This window comes from Coturnix japonica, chromosome 15 (genome assembly GCF_001577835.2).
Source record: "Coturnix japonica isolate 7356 chromosome 15, Coturnix japonica 2.1, whole genome shotgun sequence".
NCBI classification, from domain to species: domain Eukaryota; kingdom Metazoa; phylum Chordata; class Aves; order Galliformes; family Phasianidae; genus Coturnix; species Coturnix japonica.
In genome coordinates, this window is record NC_029530.1 from 3,673,045 (window position 1) to 3,700,230 (window position 27,186).

The window sequence follows — 27,186 nt, forward strand, 5'->3', positions numbered from 1 at the left end:
ACAGCTATATTTAACATGACTAAATCTGAAAAACAAAGAAGTTGCAATATTTTGAAACAACAATGAAAATGTTCACCTGTAAAATAAAATCACCCAGTCCACACCTGGGCCAGGACATGGGCTAATAGTAACAAGAAGGGAACACTGACATCCCTTCTATCCCTATGTACAGCCACCTCATTTATACAGCAAAAGTTAGCACTAAAACAGCCTTTTATATCCTGCTTTTCACAAGAGGGAGTGCTTTTCCTGGTGCACATCCCCCTGTTTACCACTTGTGCCATTTACTTTCTGAATCTTGGTGAGATGTTCAGCTGATCTGTAAGCACAGCCTGCAGTCCTCCAACCGCCAGACATCAGTCTCTCTGCTTCAGTCACTCACCCACCCCAAAAGCTGACAGCTTGAAGAATTACCAGCTCCCCGAACATGAAATCTAACTACGCCTGGACAGCTGTACAAGGGAACAACCTGCATTTCCATGCTCTTGGGGCCCTGCATGACACAAAACACTACAGGAATTCTATCAGCTTGCCTGGGAAAGGCATTCAATCTCCTTACGGGTATAAAGCAAGAAAAAGACTGTCAATTTTGCCTAACTATGATTTTACCAAGGCCTTAGAACAGCATCTATGGCTAAAAAGAAGTGAAGAAGTAGGCTAGATTGGTGGTAGGACTGAGAAATAGAGACTTCCCATCTGAAGATGCCCAGTTACATGGTTTTTCACTGAAATTTCATCACAATTCAGCACAAAAGGGATGTCAGTGACATAAGAAGAGCCAAATGCATCTGGCATTACTGAGCATAATTGTAATATCAAATGCCTTGTTGGGTTGTGTCTTTCAGAAACAAAAACAACCCATTGTGATACTTTGGAAAGGTTCCTTCTCATCTGCATGGAACTCATTGAGAAAGGATGATTTAAAACAAAGGAAATATTATCCAATATTAGAAGTAACCGTTAGTGAGGCTCATTATTGCAGCACACTGAAGCTACATTCTCTGCAATTCCATTGCACAGCTTAACTACTGTAATTAAACCATAGTTCCTCTGTGTTATTTAGCAAAGTAAATAATTACACCATGCCCCTGAGGCTTATTGTTAATTTGCAGCATCAGGCAGAAACCCTTACTGTCATTTCCAAGCCTCCATTTTATGGGTCCATATCTCTATAGCACTGCCCTGTTACTGCACAGAACGTCCAAGTAACTGCACTGACATTCTACATGTTCCACATGGTGAATTGTAGTCATCATACAGCCTTAAGTACATCTGTACTTGAGGCAGCCATCAAAGCTTCCTACCTTACAAGCAGGGCTCAAATGATGGGTGTGGGTTTATTTCCCAGGGTGGGACTGCTGGCATTCCAACTGTGCACCAAAACCAGTCAGGATTCATTCACTTACTGCAACTTAACTTTCTATGGTCCAGAAGTATAAATTCCAGCAGGGTAGGGCAGGTTCCATCCAGCATCATTCCTGCTTCAATAAGCACAGTTCCTCCTGCACTCTTGACATGGGCACAACTCTATTCTCAGTGTCCCCAGACTGAAATCCAGCCCTTCATCCCTATGCAGTTTTTTAGCACAGTGATCCAATAATACCCCAATTCAAGCAAGAAAATACATATATATATATATACCATACCTATATATACCTCTATCTCAAAAGAAGAGACCACTTAATTCTCACGTATCAGCAGGAAAACTGAACACACATCAACTTCAGTCTTTCCTGTCTGGGAGCAGCAGCTCTCTGCTCCTCAGGAGGAAGATGCTGTTTCTCTTGTTTTCATGCACCTCCCAGTGGCTGAACAGAAAGCCCTGACTGCTGCTGCAAAGCAGAGAATGCTTTATTCCTGTGCTTTGGTCATCCCCACTGTCCCTTGTACCCAAGAGCCAGAAAATACTCATCACGGTGCTCTTTGTGCCCAGGATCAATCAGGAAAAAGCTCTCATGCAGTAGCAGGAATTTATTATGCTATTTTCTTGGAAAGCCTGTAACTTATACATGTCAAATTTCATAATGGTACAGGTGATGAAATAGAAGTATTTGAGGGAGGAAGAGGGAAAAAAAGAGATCAAAAGCTTATTTCCCCAGGACATGGGTTTGCTCTGAGACATTCCTCAGATCTGCTAGCATTTAAATCAGTGGTTTGTGCATACAAGAGATAACACTGTACTTCCTCCCCAGTTTATATCAATAGCATCCTCACTGTACTGTGCATTACTGGAAAGAAAACACTATGAGTTGTGAGACACACCTTGAGCGACTCCTGAACACCAAGCTTTTGTCTCTGACAGTCATGCACTGACTTTTGAGAGCTTTACCACGTTTCTTACAGTCTTCTCAGTCTTTTACTTCTCTGGTTGGTATTTAATTTATGGAAACAAAAGAATCACTGCTGGATCTCACCATTAGACTGTGGTGTTTAAATGTCTACCCACCACATTATTTTTAAGCAGCACTTTATTTAGCCTCAGCGACTTGCTGCATGTCTAAGCCAACTTCACTGTGTGTTGTCATTTGAAGGATAAAATATTGTCACTGCTCATTAGTGCCATACACCCTATATTGACTCAGAGAGTCAACACACAAAAAGCAACAAAGTAGGACTGTAGGTGTCCTACTGACAGATATGAATGATCCAGCCCATTCAGAAGGTTCTACAGGCAACTGCACTGTATCACCCCATTTGTAAGCTCTGTTTCAGCCGTGGTTGTGCCTTCAGCTCCTTACAGTGCAGTATTTCAGTGCATTATTCAAATGCTTAACGTGTCCTTGCATTATCGGTCCTTATAAATCAGAATACCTCATTAAGGCAGACATTTCTCTTTTGCTGCCCATTTCTGATTTCATTTAAGTTAGTGAAAGAACGACAAGGAGTTATATACGGGAGGATTTGTCTTATAAAGCTTTATAGGCAGCAATCCCTCATCTTGATAGTTTCTCAAAGTTGGCTGCTTTCTTTTCTCCTTTTCTTTTCTGTCAGTTTCTCTCTTTATCAAAGTACAACTAAGCAAGCAGACTGGATTGCAAAGTTTTGACAACAGAAATCCCACTTCTCTTGCCTTTTTGGCTGATTCTGTCAAGTCTGTCTTTAAATAATGCTTTAAAACATTGCTTCTACCATGAAAACAAAGAGAAGAAATGAGGACAGAAAGAGGAAAAAGGCAAAAAAGAAACAGGAGAATTATGAAAAGATGAAGAAAAAAGGGGAAAAAAGGAAGGAAGAGAAAAAATGTATTGATAGATTATAACCATGGTCTTTAGAGGCTTCCTGCCTACCTCAGTCACTTATGAATTCTGCTAATTCAATAGCAGCGTTAGAGCCAAGTTCTTTTCCTAAAGAAGTGAAGCAGGAGTCATATACCCAATACCTCTGCCTTCTTTCTCATTTCCACTGAAGCCTGATGGAGGGAAGGTTCTTGAGTGCCAGCAAGGGGAGATAAAGCAGCAAAAGTTCACAAACTCTGCTACATAAGGGAAAGAACAGCAGTCCCATGGGTGATGTGTGTGACAGCAGCAATAGGCCAGGGCATTAAACTCACTCATACAACTAAAACTGAGTATTCTCCATCACTGCTGAAAACAAAACAAAACAAAGAAATCCTTAATCCAAAAAACTTGTTCCTGGAGGTCTGCAGAATACCTCCTTGCCTTTTACACCTTCCCTCCCCTTTCCTATATGTGCCAAGTGCCCAAATCCATTACCTTGACAACACTGTGCATCACTGTAACAGCATGAGTCAGACTCGTGATTTTTGTGACCATAACAAAAGCAGACTCTCATCGATTGGCGTAGAGCTCCTGTTCGAAACTATAATTTCAGAAGGATACTTGCTTTAAATCTTTCTGCTCTTTGCTTTGGCTCTTGCCAAACTTCCACATACACTAAAGTCTGTGGCTTGTTTTATGGTCTTATTTTAATGGGTTTGTATGTATTCCAAGGCCCAGCAAACAGAACGGAAACCTTCTACAAGGGTTTACATATGGGGCTGCTTCTTCATCCTTTACATATCCAGCCTTCAGAGGCTCAGTTCAGCATTTGGAACCACATCCCTGCCTTCCCCAAATGACGGTTGCTAAGTTCTATTTCAGACTAAACTCCAAGCATGCAGGTGCTTCACTTGTAAAACCCCTCTGGCATACACGGAGTTAGACCAAAGGATAAGGCTGGCAAAGGAAGGAATGAAGGAAGCAAACAAAGCTATATGTCACATTTTCTATTGGAAAAACTACTGCTAGTAGCAGGTATCGATCCAAAGACAAGGAAGACTGCTGGCTAGCACGTATTTGGCTGACAAGCCAAGAAAGTGAACTGGTTACAATAGCGACAAGAAACTTAAGTCACCACAAATACACAGCAATACATCTTCTTTAGAGTATCCAGCAGAAAGAAGGCTCGATCTCCTGTGGTTCAGTCTCCTTCCATTGTCTACAACCCCCTCTGATCACCTGTGCTGTATCTGGCTTAGTTCACAGACACATGGCAGGGACATGTCTTGCTGTGAGCTACTGGCAGAAAAAATGCTGTTTCAAGGAAGCATGTAGAAAAAAACCATGTACAATCCAGTGGTGACCAGACTTCTCATTGATAATGTGGGTTATGAATTGCCCTGTAAGGTATTCAATAGGTCATGTTTTAGTGCTCCTTCCTGGCACCCATTCATCAGCTTGGAAACATTTAGAAGGCAGAAAGGTACAAAGCTCTCTATCAGTTGCATAAGCTGCTAACTAGTAAATGCTAAAGCAGAAAGAGAAGTGATGGATGCCTCTGCTTTTGTAGATATCAAGATTAAAGATGAGATGTGACCACCACTGAATATTGGTGAGTACTGTATGACAAGAAAAATCTTAACAGTACCAATCAACATCGCTTTTCTCCTAAAGGCAAAACACAGCACCATATCAGACACCATGAAGAAAGAAATTACCTCCATCCCAGCTGAAAGCAGGACAGTAGGGAGCCTCTATGGCCAACAGGAGCCTGCAGCACACCACAGGCAGCAGGAAGGATATCCACACTGGACCAGCACAGACAGCCTCAAAGGGGAGAACCGGTGTTGATGGCTGTACTTGTGAGGGGGTGCACACCATGGAGGACCACTCCTCAGGTCTCTCAGGAGACCCCAAATATTTCAGAGCCAGGAGCCTCCCATCTGTTCTTGAGAAAGGGATGAAGGATCTAATTAAGGCGAGATTCGCAGCAAAGGCTTGAGGCAGCAGAGTCCCTGCTGGAGAGAACTCAGTAGCCTGCTGGAGCTCTTTGAACAAGTTAATACAATAGTAGAGAACTGTGAAAGGGAACATAATTTTCCACAAGTTTTCAATAACTTTCCATGTAATAGAGCAAAGGCCCTATCCTACCCTTAGGGAATACAATGTAATAGTTCAGAGGAAAAGAGAAGAAGGAAAGAAACAGGTAAAGTGAGAAAAAAATTGACTTTCAGACCAGCATTCTGACGTAGTTGGTGATACACATGCAACAATGCACCATCGTGTCCCATTAGGAAAAGGGCACATATCTGTCCTTCAGCATTCCAACATACACATCACATATTCTACCTGGAGAGCATGAGGACAGCAGCAACCAGGCTTTGTTGGACAAGCCATTGGCCACCAAAGAGGATGGAGAGGCTCTTGGGTGAAGCCCCCTTGGGTCACTAGTGGCGGTAGACACAAATAGATGCTTTTATGGGATCTTCTGCTATATGGCTGCCAGCTTCAATGACAGTATATCTGAAAAACCCAAGGAATTTTGCTGACATGCTTATGCAGAAGAAGAGAGCATAGATTTTAAAGCCTTCTCTTGATCATTCCTCTTTCCACAGAAGCTCTGTAACTAACACATTCATTTTCCTCAGCTAAGAAAACAGGCCAAACCAGACTCAAACCCATGGGTGTTGCTGTCTGCCTGCCTGAGGAATGCATGCCATTCCCGACAGTGCTCTCTAAGAGCACTTAATACACTGATTTCTGTAGCCAAGTCCCCTGTAAGACAGGTAGACGTTCATATTTGCATTTTACTGTTAGAAACTGAGGCACAAAGAGTCTTAGAGACTTGGCCAGAGCCTCAGAGGGAGCATCTGGCTCAGCAACGAGCTGCAGCCCAGCACCAGGCTGGCAGCCAAACTGCTGGAACAGCTTCTGTCGGGAACAATTCCCATGTGGAAACAAGCCATGAACACAAGGACAGCCTAATTACAATTAAAAAGGAATCTTCCCAGACCCAAGTAGGGTATCAGCAACCAAGGTAAGGTTAACCCCTTGCAGCAGGAACCAACAGCAAGCAGCAGGGGTCTTTGCCACCCAGAACACTTTTGGAAAGAGCTTACCCCCCTCTGTCACTAACAGGAGGTGGACTGAGGGTCCTGCAATGGACCAAGCCCTGTAGTGCTACTCAACATGGCCACACTCATCCTACAGCATCCTCTCCCCAACCCCCCAGCTCACGCACACTGCCATTTCACTGCAAATACACTTGTTCACTCCACTTAAATCCCCTCTGCGCTTTCCTTTGGAAGGGAGGATTTCAAAATTTGATTTGTTTAAGTCACTAAGTACACTCTGGTATTCCCAGCAGCTCCTTTAGCTGACAAGGTTTATCCTTGTCGCCACTTTGTTGTGTTTTATGAATAGGGACCCAGCAAAACCCAAGACACCATTTAACACAGAACACATTAGTCTTTTACCCCGCCTCACTCAGCGCCTGGTACCACTCTCTCTACCAGAGTGTTACACACAGAATGGTCCCTCTAGGCAATGTACTCAGTCAGGAAGGATATTATCTGCCCCCAGCAGAGCGTGCAACTGAAATTCCTACAATCCCTGCAGTTTACAGCACAGCTGGTAAAACATTTGTGCACATCAGAGGGACACCGATCTGGTTCCCACCACAGTGGCCTCAAACCAAGCAACCTGGGTGATGCAGGGGGTGAACGCCTTGGTGCTTTCCTCCCACATGCCCCATCCTTTTTCTTAGGGCACCAGGATCTACTATTGCCTTCTTCATTAAGTACATGAGCTGGGCAACATGGAGTTGCCAGCAGGAGGCATAGTATAGGCAGGGTGAAAACCACCTCCTGCCCTTGGCGAGCCCCCTCATCTGCAGATAAAGACATCAGACAACACTGCATTGAAAAAAAAGATAAAAACCTAAAAGGAAGGTGCAACCCAATAAAGTACAACAGCTGATACCAGAGCATGATTACCACTGCAAGCAAGCAGAGATGGTGAGCAACAAACACAGGGAGCAAATGAGAACAAGGCAAACAAAGAGCACCACTGAGACACTAGGAGCTGGTGCTTGGTCAACCCTGTGCACGTGCACCAACATCCCATATAGCAAACAAGGAATCAAAACCTGTATGTCCATCAGGAGAGGTGCTACATCCACCTTTGGCTGGCAGAAGAATCAAAGACACTCTTCCTTTCCTGTAATTCATCAAAGCCATTTGTAAAATTCAAGAGAATCTCAGTTATGCTTAGGGTCAAGTGTACAGCCCTTAGAACGCCCAGAATCTTACTTATTTTCAATGTAATTTCTTTTCAGAGCAATTAATGGGGTGAAACTAAGAGCCTTCCAAGTATCACCATCTTCAAAAACTATCATCTGTCATGTTGTGCTTTGGGATGGAGTTTACAGTGAGTGACAGAACATGGGAGATCAGTAACGTGCAGGTGTGTGACAAACAAAATCAGCGTAATCACAAGACTCAGAAAATTGCTTTTAATGTTATGTTTATACATGTAATTCCATTAAATTACTTGGGCAGGATGTAGATGGATTTCACTTTATACAACTGCCTAGAAATCCTAAAATTGCATGTATAATTACTATACAGATACGATGCAGACTGTAAAGATGTGTCAAGTAGAAAAATGACACTAAAAATGCTGCTAATAAAACAACATTGCAAATCAATCATGGGAAATGGTTTCATATATACTTAATTAAAGAGTTGAGCAAGTAAATGTATCCTCTTCCAGACAGGGATGTAAGTATTACCCACCTCCAAAATTTTAGTCACCTTGACCCTTAAACTTTAATGGAAAGGTTTCCAGGGTAGTAGGTAAGGAATTACTCGGTTGACCTCTGTAAGAGCTCTAGAAATCACTGTCATTGCTAACAGCATGAAGTGCCTGCTGAGAGGCTCAATAAGTTGATAACGGGATACAGAGCGTTTAATTGCTGGTCACTAGTTCAAACCTCGCACAAAGCAGGGATGGCCAGGAGTCATTGCCATGGAATGCAGTTTGGACCCTGATGTGAAAGGAGATGTGAAAGGAGCCATGAATCTTCCCCTCCTCAGCAGAGCCCATAACATAAATGTCCCTGCCACATTCAGTGCTATATGGTCCCCTTACAGGCAGTCACAGGGACACTGCTACAGGTAATTGTCCAAGGGCAGAGCATGGAGGGCGGCTCCACACTGCTTCTGTCCCACCTTCAGGCAGCCCCTCATTTAGACAGAGTGGAACCTTTAGCAAAAGTCAAGGGTGGGGGAAATACACTGGCAACTAAAAATAAAATGCTATTTCATTTAGTAACTGTGTAATAGTGATTTTATACAGTGCCGTCAGAAGTAAAATTCAGATAGGAGGAACTGCTGACTGCTGCTAAACTGCAGAATTTTTAAGTTCTTTGAGGCAGGAACATGTCAATCTTTTATATGGCTGCAAAATGCCATGAACATCTATGGCACCGTATAAATCATAAAGAGAACGACGCAAGCAAACAGGAGTTATGGGATCTTATCTCTTCGGCAGATTTTGCCCTATGGATAAGGTAGCTTACAAAGCAATAATGGAATACTATCAGCAAAATAAAGTTTTAGTGGCTTTCTATTCTTCACAGCATTTTGCTAGCACCATGTCAATAGAAGCAGAGCTTCAACTGGGAGCAAAAAGTTCTGATTTGCATATGTTATCATGCAAAATGAGTTTTTATTCTACTCTTGCCTTCAGAAACACTGAGCCATGCATAAGATCAGATCACAAAATTAAAACAATTTATTGTACTGGAAGTCTCTTCTGTTAGTTTTGGCCAAGTTCCCAGTTCAAGTGATTAGTGAAACCACAGAAATACTAATTAGCAGTGCAGGGATCCTCAGAACTTCCAGTGTTTGTGTTCACGGTGTATTAGCAAGTAGACTGACCATGTTCATCTTCGAATTACTGACTGCTCCATCACTAATTGTCGAGACAAGAAACCAAATCACCGCTAGCAGAAGACAGATGACTTAGGGCTGACCGTGTGGAAGCCTGCCCTACCACAGCATGAGGTCCAGCTGGTCTAATGCAAGAGCCCTCCCTCAGCATCACCAACATGCAAAAAGCCCCTGCAGAATCATGAACTCATCCTAAGGATTCCTAGAGTTTTTCAGTCTTCTTTCTTTGCTTTCTTGTCTTTTGAATCTCATGAAATTTTCATAATATTTCAGGACAAGAAGAATCTTGCTTTTGCCTTTAGATTCAAGATGAATCCTTTCATTAAATCACTCCAGGAGTCTCTGACTCTGACTAATCAGGATCCTCTGTTTCAAAGAGTATTGCCCCAGTATTTTACAGTAAATAAGTAAAACCACAGCTGAAATTAACTTTGTTCATTTAACTCACGAAGAACTCACGCGTCACAATTGATTCCTCCACAGCACTTAGAGAACTTAGAGAGAAGTCCAACCACCAGCCCAAGGATCAAATGCAGACCAGGGAACTATTCAATCCTGATCAACTCCCCAGCACTTTGGTTTCTGATCAGCCATCCTTATACAAGATACCATTTTGCACCAGACCAGAAGTGAACTTAGTTGATCATCCAGAGTCCCAGTTAAAGCTCTTAATTTAAAAGAAAACTAAGAGTTGGGCACAGTGTGTGCAAATGAGTGATCTGCCCCAGTACTGCGCTCAATCCAGCACCAAGCATATTATTTGCACGTATTGACAACCAAATAAAACTTTCAAAGGCAAAACATAGAAAGCTGCTATGAAGGGAAATGGGTCGTTCCTCGCCTCATCAGATGGAAAGTGCATTGGCAGCTCCATAGAAGATATCCAAAACTCCAATTAAAATGTTCCTCCTAGAGCAGGCCCTAACCCTGCCATATCCCAACTGCAACATGCGCTTCATATTCCAGAAGGCATCTCCCACATAATGGTTTAGCAACCTACACTGTTGCCTGGAATAGAAAAGTACATCAGACTTGAGCAATTAAGTTTTTCTGTGCTACATAAGCTGGAGAGGAAACCACACAAAGAAAATAGCAGCACAGAAAATGAACGGATGGATTACAGGCACCAGCGACAGCAGATAAAGGAGTAGTTCCTTTCTTTCGTTCCATATATTTGGAGGAATAAGGCTTGTGCTGACAAAGAAAAATGTAACAGGCAGGACTGCAAATAAACTTGCAGTTAGCATTCATTTCATCACGGAGAGCTCCAAATTCAAAGTGCCTTTAAGCGCTTGTGCTAAGGATAAATGCACAAATGCCTGAGCACCTCCAAACCAATGCAAGTCCGCTGGTACTTTCAGCTCCTACACATGATATGGTTTTTTAATTCCTCCACTACAGATCTTTTGGAACATGCATAAGTTCACCTGGCCTAGGGCAACAACGCACATAAAACCTGAATATTAGAAAAGCTGATTGAATTGTGTGCTGGCAAACTGGAGCTGCAGTGCTGCACTTGACCTATTCTGCTATGGTGTCAAACCTCTATAAAATAAAAGGGCAGTTCCTGCGTCCATCCAAGAATTGCCACCCATGCTCTGCACCCTCATATGCTGTGACATGGATGACATTAATCCAGTTGAATAAGTAAATAAGTGGCAAAATCCCAACGTTACTGAAAAACCCTTAGTCCAGCTGAATGCAGAGCAGCTATCAAATAACTCAATTACTGGCCAGATTTCAAAGGAGATCAGCAACCCCTTAAAAATGATACCAAAAACATAGTGAAATCAAGGCATACAAACCAGCATGGACATCTGCTCTTTAGCCGTGTGCATTCCAAAGGACTGCAGAACTGTAAGATACCCCACCTCTCACAGTAGACCCTTTCTAAAAGGCTCTTAAAAGAAATTCTCCTACAGTGAGTTTATTGGAGGAGTCTCAAGGCGTTGTTTGGTAAATAAATAACAGTTTTAACTATTAAGGCATTCACAGCCAATACGCCCCATACTCATCCTTAACATTTTTATTTTCTTCTTAAAAAATTATTATCTGCTTTTTTTTATGGCAAGTTGCTCGGGAGTGACAGATGATCCATCAGATTATCTACTGATTTTTAATGACAGCATTTTGCATTCATTATTCCCTACTTAGAGCACTCTTTTTAAAAGAGGAATAGCTTCTTTCCTTCTCCCTGTCACCAGAGAAATTAAAGAGCACACCATTAAGAAGGGTGCTTATCTAACAAAAAGATCCACCAGTCAGATGTGGAAAAATAGCATGGATGAAAACTGCCTAAAGAGGGAGAGCAAAAATAAGAATCTTCAACTCCAAATAGCTCTACCATCCGCTCACCGCTGAGCTCAGTAACTTCTGCAGTCAAATCTCCACACTAAAAACTACTAAGAGAACAACCTAAACTTCTTTTTGGTTGAGCAGAGTTGAAATGCTCTAAACATGTGAGTGATGCCAACTCCAGAGCTGCATAACCACTGTGTGGTTACCTTAGAGGACCAGGGGATCTGCACAAGAGACGAGTCTCCATTTACAGGTTCAATCTAAAGCAAGAATTAATTCATGCAAAATTAATGCTGGGATATTATATAATTTATTTGGCACGGATGATTCAAATAAATCAAAGTAACAAACTTAATATTTGCCTGTACTTAATAGTTGCCTAGCAACATCACCTCCTAACAATAAAATGAGTTTAATTTTTGGCCAAACGCCTAAGAAATGAGTTGTTAGCTTTGGTACTTTCATGCACTGGCTGTTAAGTAAGCAATTCAGCACATGTTGCATGGAATTCCTATGTGTGCAGGAGGTTCTGCTACAAGTCAAGCTCATAAGCTGGTAAAGGTGCGAATTAAACATGCCACACATACCAGCTCCCTGATTTCATACACATTCAGTAATCTTTTCCAGTCCTATTATATCGAGGAACAATCCAATTATGGCTTTCAAATCTCTGTGTACAGTTGCCAAAAATAAATCCCTTAGTAACATTTCTAATATGCTCAGACACATTTCTGTGCTATAGAAGACTTCAATTTCCAATTACCACTATATTTTCAGGTGTGACACACTAATGCTCCTTATTATACATAGTGTGTCTTACCATCAAGACCTCTATTTTCCACACAGAGCTCTCCCTAATTGCTGACTCCAAGTACCTCCTTTATCATTACAAATGGCATCAACAGAATCAAGGTAGATACTTAAGAGCAAGCAGGTACTTAAGTGGCACTCTTCTGAATCTAGACATAAGTTTGCCAAAAGAACAGGTTTTATTACTGGGAGTATATGCCTATGTACAATATTTACAGAAGAATCAGTAAGGATGGACCTTCTGTAGTAACTCACATGCAATAATCTCAAACAACTGTGAAAACAGACAACAGACTGATAGAGCCTCAGAGAAGCCCAATGACTCTTGAGTATGTCATACTCCCTTTGGCAACTAATATGGAAAAGCCATGCAAGCACCAATGGATGAATAACAATTTGAAGTCATTCACTCATCAGCATGCATTTGGTATTTGTTCCCTGCTATACTCTCACAGTCCTAATTATGCAGACTATCCTACCCTGAAATTAAACTTTCCCAACTGTTACATTAAGATTCACATCTTGGAATGATATACGCAAAATGAAGTTAATTAGGTCAAATTCAAAAACAAGACTCATTTCAGAATGATTAGGCTCATCTTTCAGAAGAAATATCACTCCAAATATCCACTGAATCAGGTTTTGTGGAACACACTGGTGAAGAGGTTATTGAAGCCACTGGTTATACTTGTTGCTGAACTGAGAAGACCAAAGTATCACTGAGTTGCACATATACTTTTTGCTCTTCAACCCAGATAATATATAAAAACAAAGACAAGTATTAAGAAATGGCTTCCATTGGCTTCCACCTTCTGAACAGCCAATACAGGAAAAAAAAAAGGAGATCAAAATTGAAAGGGTCAGGAACCAGAGTCAGCTCTTCTGATCCCAGGATCATACCTAGAGGTGAAGAAAGGCCTGGTGATGTACCTTAGATGCTCCTTATGTCAGATGTTATCAGATGTTAGTTTTCCAAGTCATTTTCATGCCTCTACAATACATCATCTTAAATCATTGAATACAGGTGAATACCATTGAGTTCTTCCAGAAGGAAGTTTCCCACTTTCAGGATTTTCCAGACAACTGCCAAGGTCCCTTGTTGTATTGCTCAACAGGATTTTCTAGTTATCAAAGACGCATTTGTTCAAAAAGATTTCCTTGGGCCATAATAAGAGTACTGCACCAGCACAGCATGGATGCCCTAAGAAGAGCCACTACTTTCTTGGATGCATGAACCACAGTAAAGAAGCAATTACCCAGACTAGCAGTAAGTAATCCCTCTGACCCATCTCTTCTGGGGACTTTACTAGAGCAGCATTGAGTTTAACTAAGACAGAGTAAGAAACAGCCATCTGAAAAAACTGTCTGGCTAGGAGAGGAATCATGTGGTCATCAGGCTATTAGGCTCCCAACAGGAGACGGACAGACAATTTCATTGTTCTTAGCCTTGAACGAAAAGAGAAGAGAAAAAAAGAGAAAATATCCTCCTGAAATGATACATTTCCATTTGATCCTAAAACCGCAGCTTTCTACACTAAGTGGTCCTTCCTACTGCTGTTAATTGTCCATTATTTTTTATGTCCTCTTTAAGCTACTGTGAGGTGTCAGTGCTTTTATCTTATAGAAACATTTCCGAGCCTGCTTGGATTCTTTTATATAAAAAGGCATACATGTAAAGAATAAAGGTTAGTTAAAATTCTTCTTATCAGGTTTCCTGTGTGACACTATTGAGTCATTTACGTTTGAAAAATGTGTGTGGATGCTTCTCAGTGGAATCCTCTTTACACAAAGCAGAGCAGACTCCATCACTCATAATAGAGGTCACAACCTTAAAACTGGTGCATTATAAGATAAAATTCTCTTCATCAATGGCTCAAGAGACAGCGCTGTCCTGGGGTCTGGCCAAGGCCAGAGAATGAACTCCTACAGGATCTATAGGCCACGCTCACTCCACATTCAAAGCACATTTCTTTGCCCATGACACTTCTGACCTAAGCAAAGCAGCGAGCGCATAAGAATAGGAGAGGAACACCCAAGGCAGCACGCTGCACCACACAGTCTATGACTTCAGCCCACACCTTCAGCTCCTCTTTTCCTTTTCAAGCAAAACCTTCCTTTCCAAAGACCAAAGGCTGGTGGATGCAGCGTTGAAGGACAGGAGCTTGCACTCCTTCTACCTCCCCTACCTCGGCCCAGGGCCAAGCTTTAAAAACAAAACCAAATGCTCCAAAATTTTGGCTAAGTTCATCAGCTCCAATAACACAGATTTACTTTAAATAAACACACGCCCAATTCTTAACTGGCAGCCAATTTCACATTTACTTATTCCTTTTTCTCCTAAGTGAGATTTCAGGTTCAAAGGGTATTCCCAAGTGCAAAGAAAAAAAAGAAGTGAATGATTTCAGAACACCAGGCTCTATTTGCATACCTATAAATACATGAAATAATAACTGCTTTCCCTGATTTAAAGATACATATATATACGCACGCACTATGGTTATAATTTTTTAAAGTCATTTAAATTATTTGAATTCTTTGAACACCTTTTTAAAATGGCAGAGAAATGGAACATCATCACAGACTATTAATTTTTCATTCAAGTTTAAAGATAGATAATGTCAAATGCCAAACAGCTGAGCTGGTCTGCATCAATTAAAAAAAGATGTACAATGTCCATGCAACAGAACAAATAGTTCTGACAGAAACTTAAAGAAACCTCTGAAGATTTCAGCTTCCCTACTTCTGCCTTCTGAGCATCCCTCATGCAAGATTAATTTATGCAGTGATGGATATCCTGAGAGATGGAAGCTGCATTATTGACACTGTGATAAAATAATCCCTGAGTGAGAAGAGCAGGTTTGGTCACTTTATGCTCAGCCTGCAGGTAAAATCAATTTCAGTAACTTCGCCAGTTAGCATAAATACAACCTTTCTGATTAAAGCACTACTTTGTCATGGAATTAGATTCCCCCCCAGCTAATAACCCAATAAAATGTAATGATGGTTTTCCTGAGCGAGGAGAATGATGGCTCTTATACTCCCTACCAAAATCGAGTTGCCACTTCTCAGCCTCACTTTTCAAGTCTGTGCCACCTCATTCTTCGTGAACCAAAGGTCAGGCACATCAAGGTGCTGTCCTTCGGCTTGCCAGCAAAGTAGAAATTCAGCACCATGAAACACGTTGCTTTGTGGGGCCTTTCAAATGAGAACACCAGCAGTCTGAAATAACCCAATCCTATAACATGCAGGATCACCGGCAAAGTTCCTACCATACCATTCCTCTGGATATCAGCGCAAAGTTATGGGGCACAGCAGCTAGCAATAACTCAACATTTGTTTTGGCAGTAATTCAACGTATCACCCTACACCGCAGGGTAAGATGCCAGTCCTTCACACACACACAGCTGTTCTGCATGGACAGCTGGGAGCACCTGATTCTTATCTAAGCCTGCCAGCCCTGACTTCCTCTGTTCCTTGCACGATGCACTCTGCGCTCAGCACAGAAATCCATTAAGAACCTTTCCTATGGAAGAGAAGCACCGGGTCCCAGCTACAGGCATCATACAGGAGCATTTGTGCTTGAAGTAGAAACTGTGTCTTTTTGAAGCAGCAAGCTTCTAATCCAACTAACTCATCCAAAATGAGATTCATGGAGTTCCACCCCAAGCAGAGAATAAGCGCGCATGACAACCTATCTCCTTGCTCAATGAGCTCCCAAAAAGCTCCTTTGAGATGACAGCAGTAAGGCAAAGCAAGGCTCTGCACAGAGCAGAATAGGTGCGTACAATATACTTGTGTATATTTAAAATAAATCTTTTGATACTCTTTATTCAACTGTCTTATCAAAAGAGGTTTTAAATACAAGCTTTTGGGACGACTAAAGAGGTGAATTTATGAATGTATTCCTAACAAAACACACTCTGCAAAGCTTTAATCTGCGAATTGTGACAAGCTTGGACAAAATGGATTTTTAATAGAATATAATGTAAACTGCCTGAAACATTGTGATAAGGAAATTTTTTTTTTAAAGTAATGCACAGAAAAGGCATGATGCTCTCGGCATGAAGAGAGGAAAGGTCTTAATTTAAACCATTTTAATGAACACTCCATTTGCGTAGGGAAATGTGAGAAACGGAGATGAAAACCTCACGATAATGATAACATTGCGGAGGGGAGAAGGAGAAGATTAGGAAAGTAAGCAAATTTGAAAAGGCTCCCGCCGATAACAGCGGCTGAAGGGAATGGAGAAGGGATTACCACCATGTCACAGCCTGACGCCGCAGTTCTCCTTGCAGCTGGGAATGCTGCAGGCTCTTACTGGGGTCATGCACTGGGGAGGTGGGAGCAGCCCAAGTGCAGAGCAGCGAGAGGCAGCGGACAGACAGATTTCAGCAGAGACGTGGCGGGATGGTTCTCACTTTCCCCAAGCCTCTATTCACAAATAAACTGCCCTTAAATAGCTCCTTGAGTTACTCAAAGGCAGTTTTGCCACACTGACCTTAGTAGAAGCAAGTTCAAGTCTCTGCTTGTTTACAGGAAGCACCAGAATCCCTACGAAACACTTAACATTCTTCAAAAGAAACAAGAGGGCCACTGCTATGACCAAGAAGACAAACTAAAGTAAAGATCAAAGCTAAATATTTACTCTAAGCACTACAATATTTGCAAATCTGGGAGCGATCTTTCAGCAGTTTCCATTTGCATACTTTAATTAATCCAAAAATATTAAAAACTAATCTCACAAAGGAAAGGGTCAAAGTATTAATTAACTCGAGATTCCTTGCTTTTGTGCAATTTAACAGTTCAATACAAAGCAAAAATCAGTTTTAATAAAAAGTAAGTTACTGTGACAGGTGTAATTCCAAGGATTAGTGACACCACGTACAAGGCAGTAAGTTTCAGTAGCTTGCCTGTTCTTTTTATTAACTTATAAGAACGGTTGCATGAGATAGAAACTCTCCTCTGTTACACCAATCTTCCTCTTGCTTCAGCATTGCAGAACCAGGGTCAGGGCTGCACCCCCAACCCAAGAGCTACCGTCCCTAGATGAGCTTTCCACCACCAACAGGTTCTTGTTGGCACTGGAAGAGCAGTGAAATGTAGTTGAAAGGTAAAGGATCTGGTGACAAAAACTATGAGAGGTGGCCACTATTTCCAACATCTCAAACTCAGACTTAAAACTTCAATGAATGGAAACAAGAGCGAGGTTTTTACTGTTGATGTTTTCGGTTGGTTTGCTTTTCAATGGGCAGAAAGGGCATGAAGCAGGTAACGAATTGAAGCGTTTCTGTGACATTTAATGCCAGAAAGCTCAGCATCACTTAAGAGACTAAGAGCGTAGGAACCGCCTCCCCTCGCTTTGTGTGTTTGCAAAGCAAACGCCCAGCATCCCACTTAGTCACCTCCACTCTCTATCCTTACTGAAGAGAAGCAGGAGCTTTCAGTTTGCCATGTACTTGGCCTGTTTTACACATCCAGCATTGTTCTCACCTTAACTGTGCATTTTTATCACTGAAAAGTGAACCTACAGTAAACATCTCTCACCTCAGCACACCTACTGCAGGTATCCAGAACCAGCTGGGAGTCCTTTGCTCCCCAAATACAGCTACAGTAGTCCAACAGAGCAGAAATACACTTTGCACACCAAACCTTTGGCAATAATCTTCCTAGCTCTAAACAAAGAGCTTTCAGGAAGGATGGGTGCAGAAGGCTCCTCAAATCAAAGTTTTGACACAAAGTTTCGTGCTTTTCTAATTACGAAGCAATTTCATGCTAAATGTATGCATAGTGTACTCTAAATGTACAGTAACTGCATGATAATGAAGAGAAATTGCTTGTATTGTCAAATACGTAATTCTGACTAACAATATAAATTTCTCATTATGTTTGATATAGCTGGTAGGAGCATTACCATAACAAATGCACTCGGCATTCACAAGACAGTTCATAGATACTCATAGGCGTTCTGCAGCATTAACGAAGAACACTTAATAGCTATTACTTCTACAGCTTTTCAAATAAAAGAGACAGCATTGTCCTGTTTTGATTATTTCTCAGCTATTCTCCACATTTCTCTGTTCTAACTCATTTATTTCTGTTGGCTCTTTGGCAATGGGACTTTTGCTGCCCTGTAGGTGCAAGCAAAGCAAATGTGAGCCAGGATGAGTTGGCTGCCTCTAGTTACACTCAGTCATCTACTTCTCAAGCTCAGAAGTGAAATGAAAGGAACAAAGCTGTAATCACAGCACTTACAGTTCTTCCAACACAGACAAGAAGGAGCAAGCACTGCTGTTAAAAGAGCACTACCACTCATTGAATGAGTTTTCATCAGCATTTCAGCAAGAGTTAATGCACAGAGGGGCTTACCTGCTCTCTGGGTCCGGATCATTGTGCATGCAGGTGATCGTGGCAGTGGTCCTGGCGCTATCAGTCTCCTCTTGAACTCCCCACTGGTCCGCATCACTGACTCTGACATCCAGGATCTTCACACCTGGGGCTGTTCTAATTCTGTTGGAGAACCACAGAGATCTCCTTAGTTACAGACCCCATCCAAATAAATCCACAGAGGTGAATGCAGAAGATGAAAGAGGAAATATTCCCTCTTGCATTAGTAATAGACTGATACACTGCAACTGTAAGTCAGCATGCTTCAAAAATATAAAACGGGCCCAATTATTTTAAACAGATGAAGTATGAGTTTCATTATGTACAAAGGCGGTTAATTTTCAGCTGGAACAATGTGGAAAGAATAAGAATACTTTCTGCTTCAGTGGCATCAGTTTGATATAAATGAAACAGATGTGACTAAGCATAAGTTGATTTAATTTGTTGCGTCTGTCCTGCAATCTTAGATGGAGGTTCAGTGCACTGTGATTCAAAGTTGATCCTCCTGCCTGCAAACCTGTGGGAGTGAGGTTGCTCTTAATATTAGGGGGATCTGCAGGGAAAAAATGAGCTCTGCTGCTCAAAGACCATAAGATGGGAAGGGAAGGAATGTTAGGATAAACCCTGGACACAAGGCTGGAAATAATCCCATTGCCCTGGGATCCATCAAATGAGGTATGCAAAACCTGCTGGTAGAAATGGTCTGTCAACATGAAAAACCTTAACTTCGCAAGCACAGGTAATACTAAAAGCATACAGTACTTTTTTTTTGCCATTTGCTTATACAAAAAGAAGTCCATGCACCAGTGGGGCTCTGCATTAGGAACAGATTGCTAAGAAATAGAAAACAAACTGCTTTTAATAGCAGGAACTTCATTTGTGCAGCTTGACTCCAGAAACAAGCCTGGGATTTCGACAGGAGTGCTGCAAATATGCCTGGAGAACAATTAGGCTGAAAGCAACTGCTGTAGAACCACATTTGCCACTACTGTGACTTAATTAATTAAAAGCAAAGCCAAGAGGGACCTCTTAGTTGTATGGTGGAATTAAACAGCAACTGCTGTGACTTGAAGCGTTACTTAACAGTGAGTTGTGATGGATTGGCCCCAATGCCTCGTGGCCATTCAGCCCTCACTCTGCTCTATTAAGAATCTCCTTTAAGTTTTAGCTGAGTTCGCGGTCTGGGATCAAACCAACTTCAAGACTCAGTGGGTGGTCTTTCCCTCCAAGAAGGAATTAATTTGTCCTGCTTTTATGATGTCCTTGTTTCTCCCTGCAAGGCTTTCCCGACGTGAAGGACCAAACCCATGCCTGGCATAACCAATCTGATGAAAAATGTTTCCTGCAGGGAGAGAATTTCATTTGATATTTTTCTAATTGTTTCCATCATGTTTTTCTGCAGACACTCCTATCTCCAGACAACACGCCTCAAAGCTTATGTGCCCTTTCTGTATCATTTCCTCTTTTTCTTTTCCTCCCACGGGAACATTCATTTATTTTGTAGTAATTACACTGGACCAAATCATTCCTTCAAAACACCTACATGGCTCCATTTCAGATGGATGTGTGGTTTACATGAGAGAGAACCAAGCCTTCAGCAATGGAGACAACCTTTTTTGCCTTTAGACTTAGTCAACCACTCTTCAGCAGGGAGAAGAAATTAAAAAGGGGGAAAAAGAAAAAGTTGCTATTTTGATTTTCTCTTTCCCAGACAAAATTACGTATTTTCAACAAATTCACCTCCCTACCGTCCCCTCAATTTACCTATTTTTTCTTGACAACACACTTGGAAAACTCTAAGCCAGCTTTCCACCTGAGTTAAGGCCCTGGTGAGTAAAAGCTTCATTGAAGGGCAGGATATTAATGGGACCAGGACAGCTGGATTACACCATGATTTCAAGATTCATCAGCCTCTTCCCATCTGTCAGAAGCCTGGTATGCCCTCCCACACAGCTCTTGCACTATGGATATCTTCACTCTGCAGCATGCTCTGTCTTCTGCTCCACTCTGAGCCTGGTGGGTCTCAGCACACCATCAGGACGTGGTGCAGAAGCAGGCTACAGCACAGCTCCATCCTTCCTCTCCTGGGCCTGAATGCAGCCCATCCAGGAAGTAGCTGAGGTTCTCCCAGTGTCCTGCTTACCACTGGGCTCACCCTTCAGGGCACTGTCCCATAAGAAGGGCTCACTGACTGCCTATCCATCTACTGTCTTGCTGGGTTAGCATCAAGTGAACATCACATCCATTGCTTCCCTGCTCTGTTTTCCAAAAACATCTCCAAATGCTTCATTTTAGGAAAAATTCCAGTCTAATCCTTTGCATTGCATCTGCTCTGGTGGGCTGAGACAAGATGTCATTTTGCATTTTTGGATATCAGTACAGCCAGAAAGGTTGAAAGAAGGAAAAGAGTGAATTCAGCTTCTTGCTTAGGAAAAAGTCAAGAAATTCAAATTGAGCATCCTACATATGGAAGGTCGGAGCTTACTATTCTTCTGATAAGTGATTCACATCTTTTAGTCAGCCCCCAAATCCTCAGGCACAAAACTGCTCTACTGACTCAGAGCACAGAAAAGAATGGGAAAACCCAATAGGAGCTGAGAGGAATTGGAGCAGAGATGGTGAATGGGCAATGTGAAAGCCCAGGCATTGGGTGTGCTGCATGCATTGTGCCAGGCTTCAATGACAGGCTTGGGTGGATTGCTTCATTTCCTTATGCCTCCTTTCCCCAATACAAACTATGGGGAAGTGCCGTCCTTCCATCTCCTAGGGAGCTGCAACAATGCACAGAATGGATTGGGAAAAAAAAAAAAAAAGCAGTCTGATGTCCTTTAAATTTACCACCTGTATTCACAGTCTGTACCACAAAGGAGGTGACCATTTATTCATGATGCTCTCTTCTTTAGGACTGGAGAGTGCCCAAGAGAAATGTGACATTCTCAAGCACAGCCTTTCGTGGCACTTATGCCTTTAGGATCTTCAGAAGAGAGAGCTTCTGAAGGTGGGGATAGGGAGTAGTGTCAAAGCTATTCAGAAAGGGAATCAATAGCACAACTGCTTCTCGAGCGAATCTTGCCCTCTTCTCCTGCTATAAATGCAGAATGAAGGAAGCAACTTTTGAGTTAGACTACAGAATACATTTGTTATCCCCAGCAGAGCTTTTTCCCCCAAGCTGTTCACCCTCCATGTACTGGGGAATATAAAGCTAAAACATGATGGACTGAATGGGGTGGGTAAGAGAAGCATTCCCAGCTTGCCAAGTATGAACAACTACTTTAAAATGCAATCCCAGCCTTAAATGTATGCAACCCCATGAATTCGGCAGCTCTCTCACTTAGTACAAGAGGAAGAGAGGGGAAAGAACAAGTAATCACCAGGGCTGGGTTGTAACTGAAGGGCTGCAAGAGGGATTTAGGCAGATGAACACTCAGCAGAATAGTCCTGGGGCTGCCACTGCCTCCTTGTCAATTAGCTGCAGCATCCGAAAGGTAAAAGTGGGCAACACACCCAGCACTCCCCCCCCCTAGAAGCCATAACTGGGAGTAAAATCTTGGTAAAAAGAACTTTAAAATAGAAAGAGAAGAGAAAGATGTTTAGGAAATAAAACAGGAATGTGCTCACAGCAGACGGAATGTGCTCAAAACAATGGGAAAAGGACTCTTTTGGAGCTATTTTACAGATCCGCGTATCTCCCCCCCAAAACCTTAACAGAGGAATACATAATCTGAGTTAAATCCTCTCTCAATAACGTACTAATGATAATGGTCCTGATAATAAACTTCCTTTGCCATTTCCAAGTACTCCTGCATTCAGTCCTTCAGTGTTCCTCTTTAGCCTAATTAAAAACAAAATCATTATCACTCCCATACAGGCAATCCAAGCTGTAGGCCAGTTTGGCTAAGCTACCCAAAATCATAGAGCCTCTGCAGAACCAGGAATGCACCCACCCACCCCAACTCCATGCTCACACACGGGCTACACACCCAGACCCATCTTTAACACCAAACACAGCAGAGCTGAGTAATTCCAAGCCCTCACAGAGCATTTTACAGATTTGAAGAATCACACAAACAGCGAGCAATTAGCTCAGAATGAGGTCCCCGGGGAGTTTCTAGTTAAAATACATGTGTTTTAGGATACATTAAGCCAAGCACTATAAATTAAAATAATCACTGAAGTCAGACGTAACAGCTGAGAACTTTCAGGAGCATGGGTGAGGCAGACAACTGCTCCCGTATGGCAGGGACACAAGCAGCCCTATACAGGGGTAGAGCATGTTTTCTAAAGTATTTATCCAAGAAGGTTATTTCTTTGTTCTCTTACATTTTAAAAGACTTGTCATAGCTTTATATTCGATCTCTTTCCCTATCAAATTCTTCTTAAAATAGCAATGCTAGGCCAGCTGTGTTTGTATTAATGTCAATGTGAATAAAGCTATCTAAGTATCTAAAACACACGTCAAAATACACAAAGATCCTGGAATGAGCCAAGCCTTCTTCTAGAGGCCACCAAGTGCAGAAGCACAAATAATGTGCCTTTTTATCACATCAGTGAAGCAGGCAACCTGCAAAGCCCGCAGGAGAGGTATAGGCAGATGTGGAACAGAGGGCATTGCAGTGCAGCAAACAAAAGGAAAACCCCAAAATGTTTGAGTAATGGCATTGGGCAGCTAAAAACAAGTTAAAAAGCATTCCAGGTACAAAGCATTCCCTGGTACAAACCCAATCTGTACTACCAGTGAAATAAAACCGGAACTGATGGTGGGACAAAACCTCACCATTATTATGCTTTATCTCTAAAGAGAACTCAGCAGAGATGGAAGCAATGACATTCTGGGTTAGCTAGAGTTTTGGTCAAGATATTACCACCACATTTCAGCCCAACTAAAACCTACTCCAGAGGCTGCTCCTTCTTTGCCAGCCCAATACATAATTGGCCCAAATTATTTATCAAAACAAGAGATAGATTCACTGTGTTCTGCCTGTCCTGCCTAGCCACCATGGGGCCAAGGCTCCTCATCACCACCCCACAGAAGTGCCTCTCACCTTTGCACCACATCAGGAAATTTACCTTTTCCTCTCTCCAGCATAACTCAATTTCTCTCAGCATCTGCTATTTTTATATAACCTTTTGTAGCAGTCTTATTTAACCCCATCAAGCACAGGGGATGCAGTTGCTAGGAAGGCAGTTATTACTGCTGTATATCAAAATATCTCCATCCAACAGGCACTCAAGGAATAAAAGTCAATGCCAAAGTACCAGGAAGAGCAAAGTAAGAGAAAATAACTGCAGTGACCAGAGCAAGGCAAGGCAGGAACAACACTGACCCGGCAGCCCAAAAGCAGAAAGCCTTGGGGAGGTGGAAGCCCTTTGCAACCTCAGAGGGGACCAATGCATTAGACTTAAAACAATACAATTACCACTCTTCTACCAACTACCACAAAAGTGCTTTTGGCATGATAAATCAACTATTAAGAAAGACAAACTAACACAACCTACCCTTGAAGCATGATGGCTTGTGGTTCAAAGGAAGCTTATTCTACCAAAATAAGGTGCAGCGTGACCAACAGGAGGTAAATCCTCCCCCTGCCCTTCAATTAAAATCTTCATAGAACTCAGCTAAAAAAGTACACCAAATTTTCTCCAGAGAAATCTCCCTTTTTCTAAAAGCTTATCAATATTTTAGGGGAGATTCTCCACTGTTCTAAATCACTAGAGATCACTGAATTTCACAGTGAATTCATGATACTGAGAAGTTAAATTTCACATTTGTGAAGGTGAGTCAAAGAAGGAGGGGTCACCTCTCATGAGTTTGTTCAAAAGGAAGGTGCCCCTTTCTAGACATAAGGCTGCATTCATAACATCAACAAAGAGCATGTGAGCATCTCCAAGGCAGTCAAACATGGCCATGCCTTCATACACCCAAATGGAAAATCCCAAGCTTCTTCTTTTAAAAGAAGTTATTTTTTACTGTTATTGCCACGTGGCAATTTTCTCTCTCTCTCTCTTACTCAGGTACATAAAACAACAGTAGAAAGACATTCTAATTGGCTTGAAATTAAAGCTATTAATTTTTATTCTTATTTATTCCTGTCACAAACCAGACCTGTTTATATGGCTTTGCAACGCTGCTATGGGGACCTGAGAGGTTCTGAAATCTTTCTGCCAATACAAAAATCAAAACACTGTCTCCCAGCAATCACCATTTCCATCAAAATATGTCAACGGTGCAATGTTTTCCTTCAAGGAGAAGAAGGCTGCCACATACCAGGGCAGGAGATGCGGGGTGAAAGCCCTTTGACTCACAGCATTCTATTACCAAACAGCCCTTCCTCATTGGTATGCAGACCCTGTTCTGAAAGAGGAGTGACATTTTCCTTTCCTCCTCTGCCTCCACTCCGTTAGCGGAGTTACCACGTGGCGATCATTATTCAAAGAGCTCAAGAGTGCCTGCTGCCATGCACCCCTCCGACACCTGCAGGAACTGAAGTATGTGCCCTCTGTTCTGCATCACAACAAGCTGTGCTGTCCCTCCTCCATGGAGAGGAGAGGTAAAATGCTATAATGGTTTCCTGTAACATAGGGCTGCAGAACAAAAATCAAAGCCTGCTCAGACACTTCAACCTTTCTCTGAAAGATCTGAAACACACCGACTATGTCCTTTACCTTGAAACCAACACAGTGCTATAATAGATGAAACCATTCCTTCAAGCCCAGAAGCACAGGAGAAAATGCATTATCAAATCTGAAGGTGTCCAAAGTATTTGAACTTGGGATTCTTGCAATCATGCAGAAACGCAGCTTTGAAAACTGTAATGAAAATATCAAAGCAAGTCAGAGGTTTCCTCCTGCAAAGACAAAGATACTTATAGGTTTCCTTTTATTGAAGGGCTCCTTTCAGAGATGAGCGCTGCGGAGACGTCTGCAGTCTGAGCAGAGTGCAGTCCTCCTGGGAGACAGCGAGTCTTTGAGAAGGGGTCATTTTTCTGCCTCTACAAGTGGGAGGGAAAAAATAAAAAGAAAGAAAGAGGGAAAAAGGAAAAAAAAAGCCCTGAAGGTCACAGCTTCTGAAAGCACCTAAACAAAAATAAAGAGTAAAACTTCCCATCCCTTCCCTCCTTGCAAAATCAGATAATGAGCTGCGTAGCCCGTATCTTGGCCAACACGGATGGAGTTTTAAGCATTTGAAGTCATCCATCACGGTGGATTTGCATTTGGTCACCACTTCGGAGACTCGCACATTTCCTATAGGAAACAAGTCTATTCAGTATGTACAACTGAAGTCAGACTGGGACAGCCAAGCCCCAAGCAGCCAGTTGCATGGGAGGCCTATGGCATCCCACCTGTAGCCCATCTCTACATGCCACAGCACCTACAACACACCTTTATTAGGGTGTCATATCACCATTTTTTGACACTTGCTCTGTACTCCAAACCAAAAACCATTAAAGGAAGGGCTGTTGTCAGGAGCACTGCCCAGGCTGTGGTGGGGACATAAGTCACCCGAGCACAGGGGAGGGGGAAAACAAAGCACTGCAATGAAAATCCTCCCAGAATTAAAAAGGCCACGAGAACTTTGCCTGAACTAGTGGCTGTTGTTTTTATTGAATTATTTTATGGCGCTTTATGTTGTTTAATCGAAGAAAGAAAATGGATGCCATAAAATATGCAGAGCTAACTGGGGCTGCGGAGTACATTGCTGCATATTGCTGGTAATGCCATTTCTCCTTTACTGTCAGAAAACGAAAATGTTGTTCTTTATACCCCTGTCACACAGAACAGAGGTCTGCTCACTCTCAATCTTCCTGGAGTGCGCCTTTACCTTGAGCAGCGTACGCCAGGATGGAGAATAAGCAAAGCTCAGAAAATAATCTCCCTTTCCACAAGATAGAATTCAATTTCCAGTACAGCTCAGACCAGTACTTTTCTTGAAAAGGTGGTACCATAAATTACAGTAAGAAAGCATTTTTTCTGCTGCTAGCAAAAGTTTTAGTGAGCATTATGATTATGTGGTTTGTACTCCAGGCACCAATGACCACCAAGCAGGCTAATAATGCATGAATTCTGATGTGAACCAGCCCTCCAGCTGGGATAAGCCATCAAAGTCTTCTTTCCTGCTTTTTTCCCTCTGCGTTCCCTCTTGTAACCATTTTTCTCTAGCTGCAGACAACGGCCTTCCAAGATTCTCCTAGAGAGCAAGCACTTCCCAAGGAAAGGGGCACCCCAGGCAGCCCTTTGGCCATTACCCCAATGGGATAAGGAGGCTGGGAGGATGCACCCCTGAAGCCACCCAGCCCTACGCTGCTGTCAGGAAAATCTACCAGCCTCGACACAAAAGCTGCTTGCCATTTGTGACCGTGATTGATGGTAATGCAAGAAACTAATGGCATTTTACTTGCTCGTCAAAAGAAATTACTCACCCCAGGCCAGCAGGATTGGGGAAGGATTATTTAATACTTGCAGCAATTTTTAATTCAGACTTGAGTGTTTGCAGAAGAGAAATCAGGCAGCAGCCTGCTTCAGGA

The 27,186-nt window shown here is 42.3% G+C and overlaps 1 protein-coding gene across 3 annotated transcripts in view; it reads right to left on the reverse strand.

Annotated features, from left to right (window-relative positions):
- Positions 1-27,186, reverse strand: part of LOC107321483 (transmembrane protein 132B-like) — a 168,987-nt gene that overhangs the window by 85,193 nt on the left and 56,608 nt on the right. For all 3 annotated transcript variants that reach the window (XM_015878432.2, XM_032447854.1, XM_015878433.2), the window contains one exon: positions 18,647-18,787. In XM_015878432.2, coding sequence (XP_015733918.1) covers positions 18,647-18,787 — 141 coding nt within the window. The remainder of the gene's footprint in view (positions 1-18,646; positions 18,788-27,186) is intronic.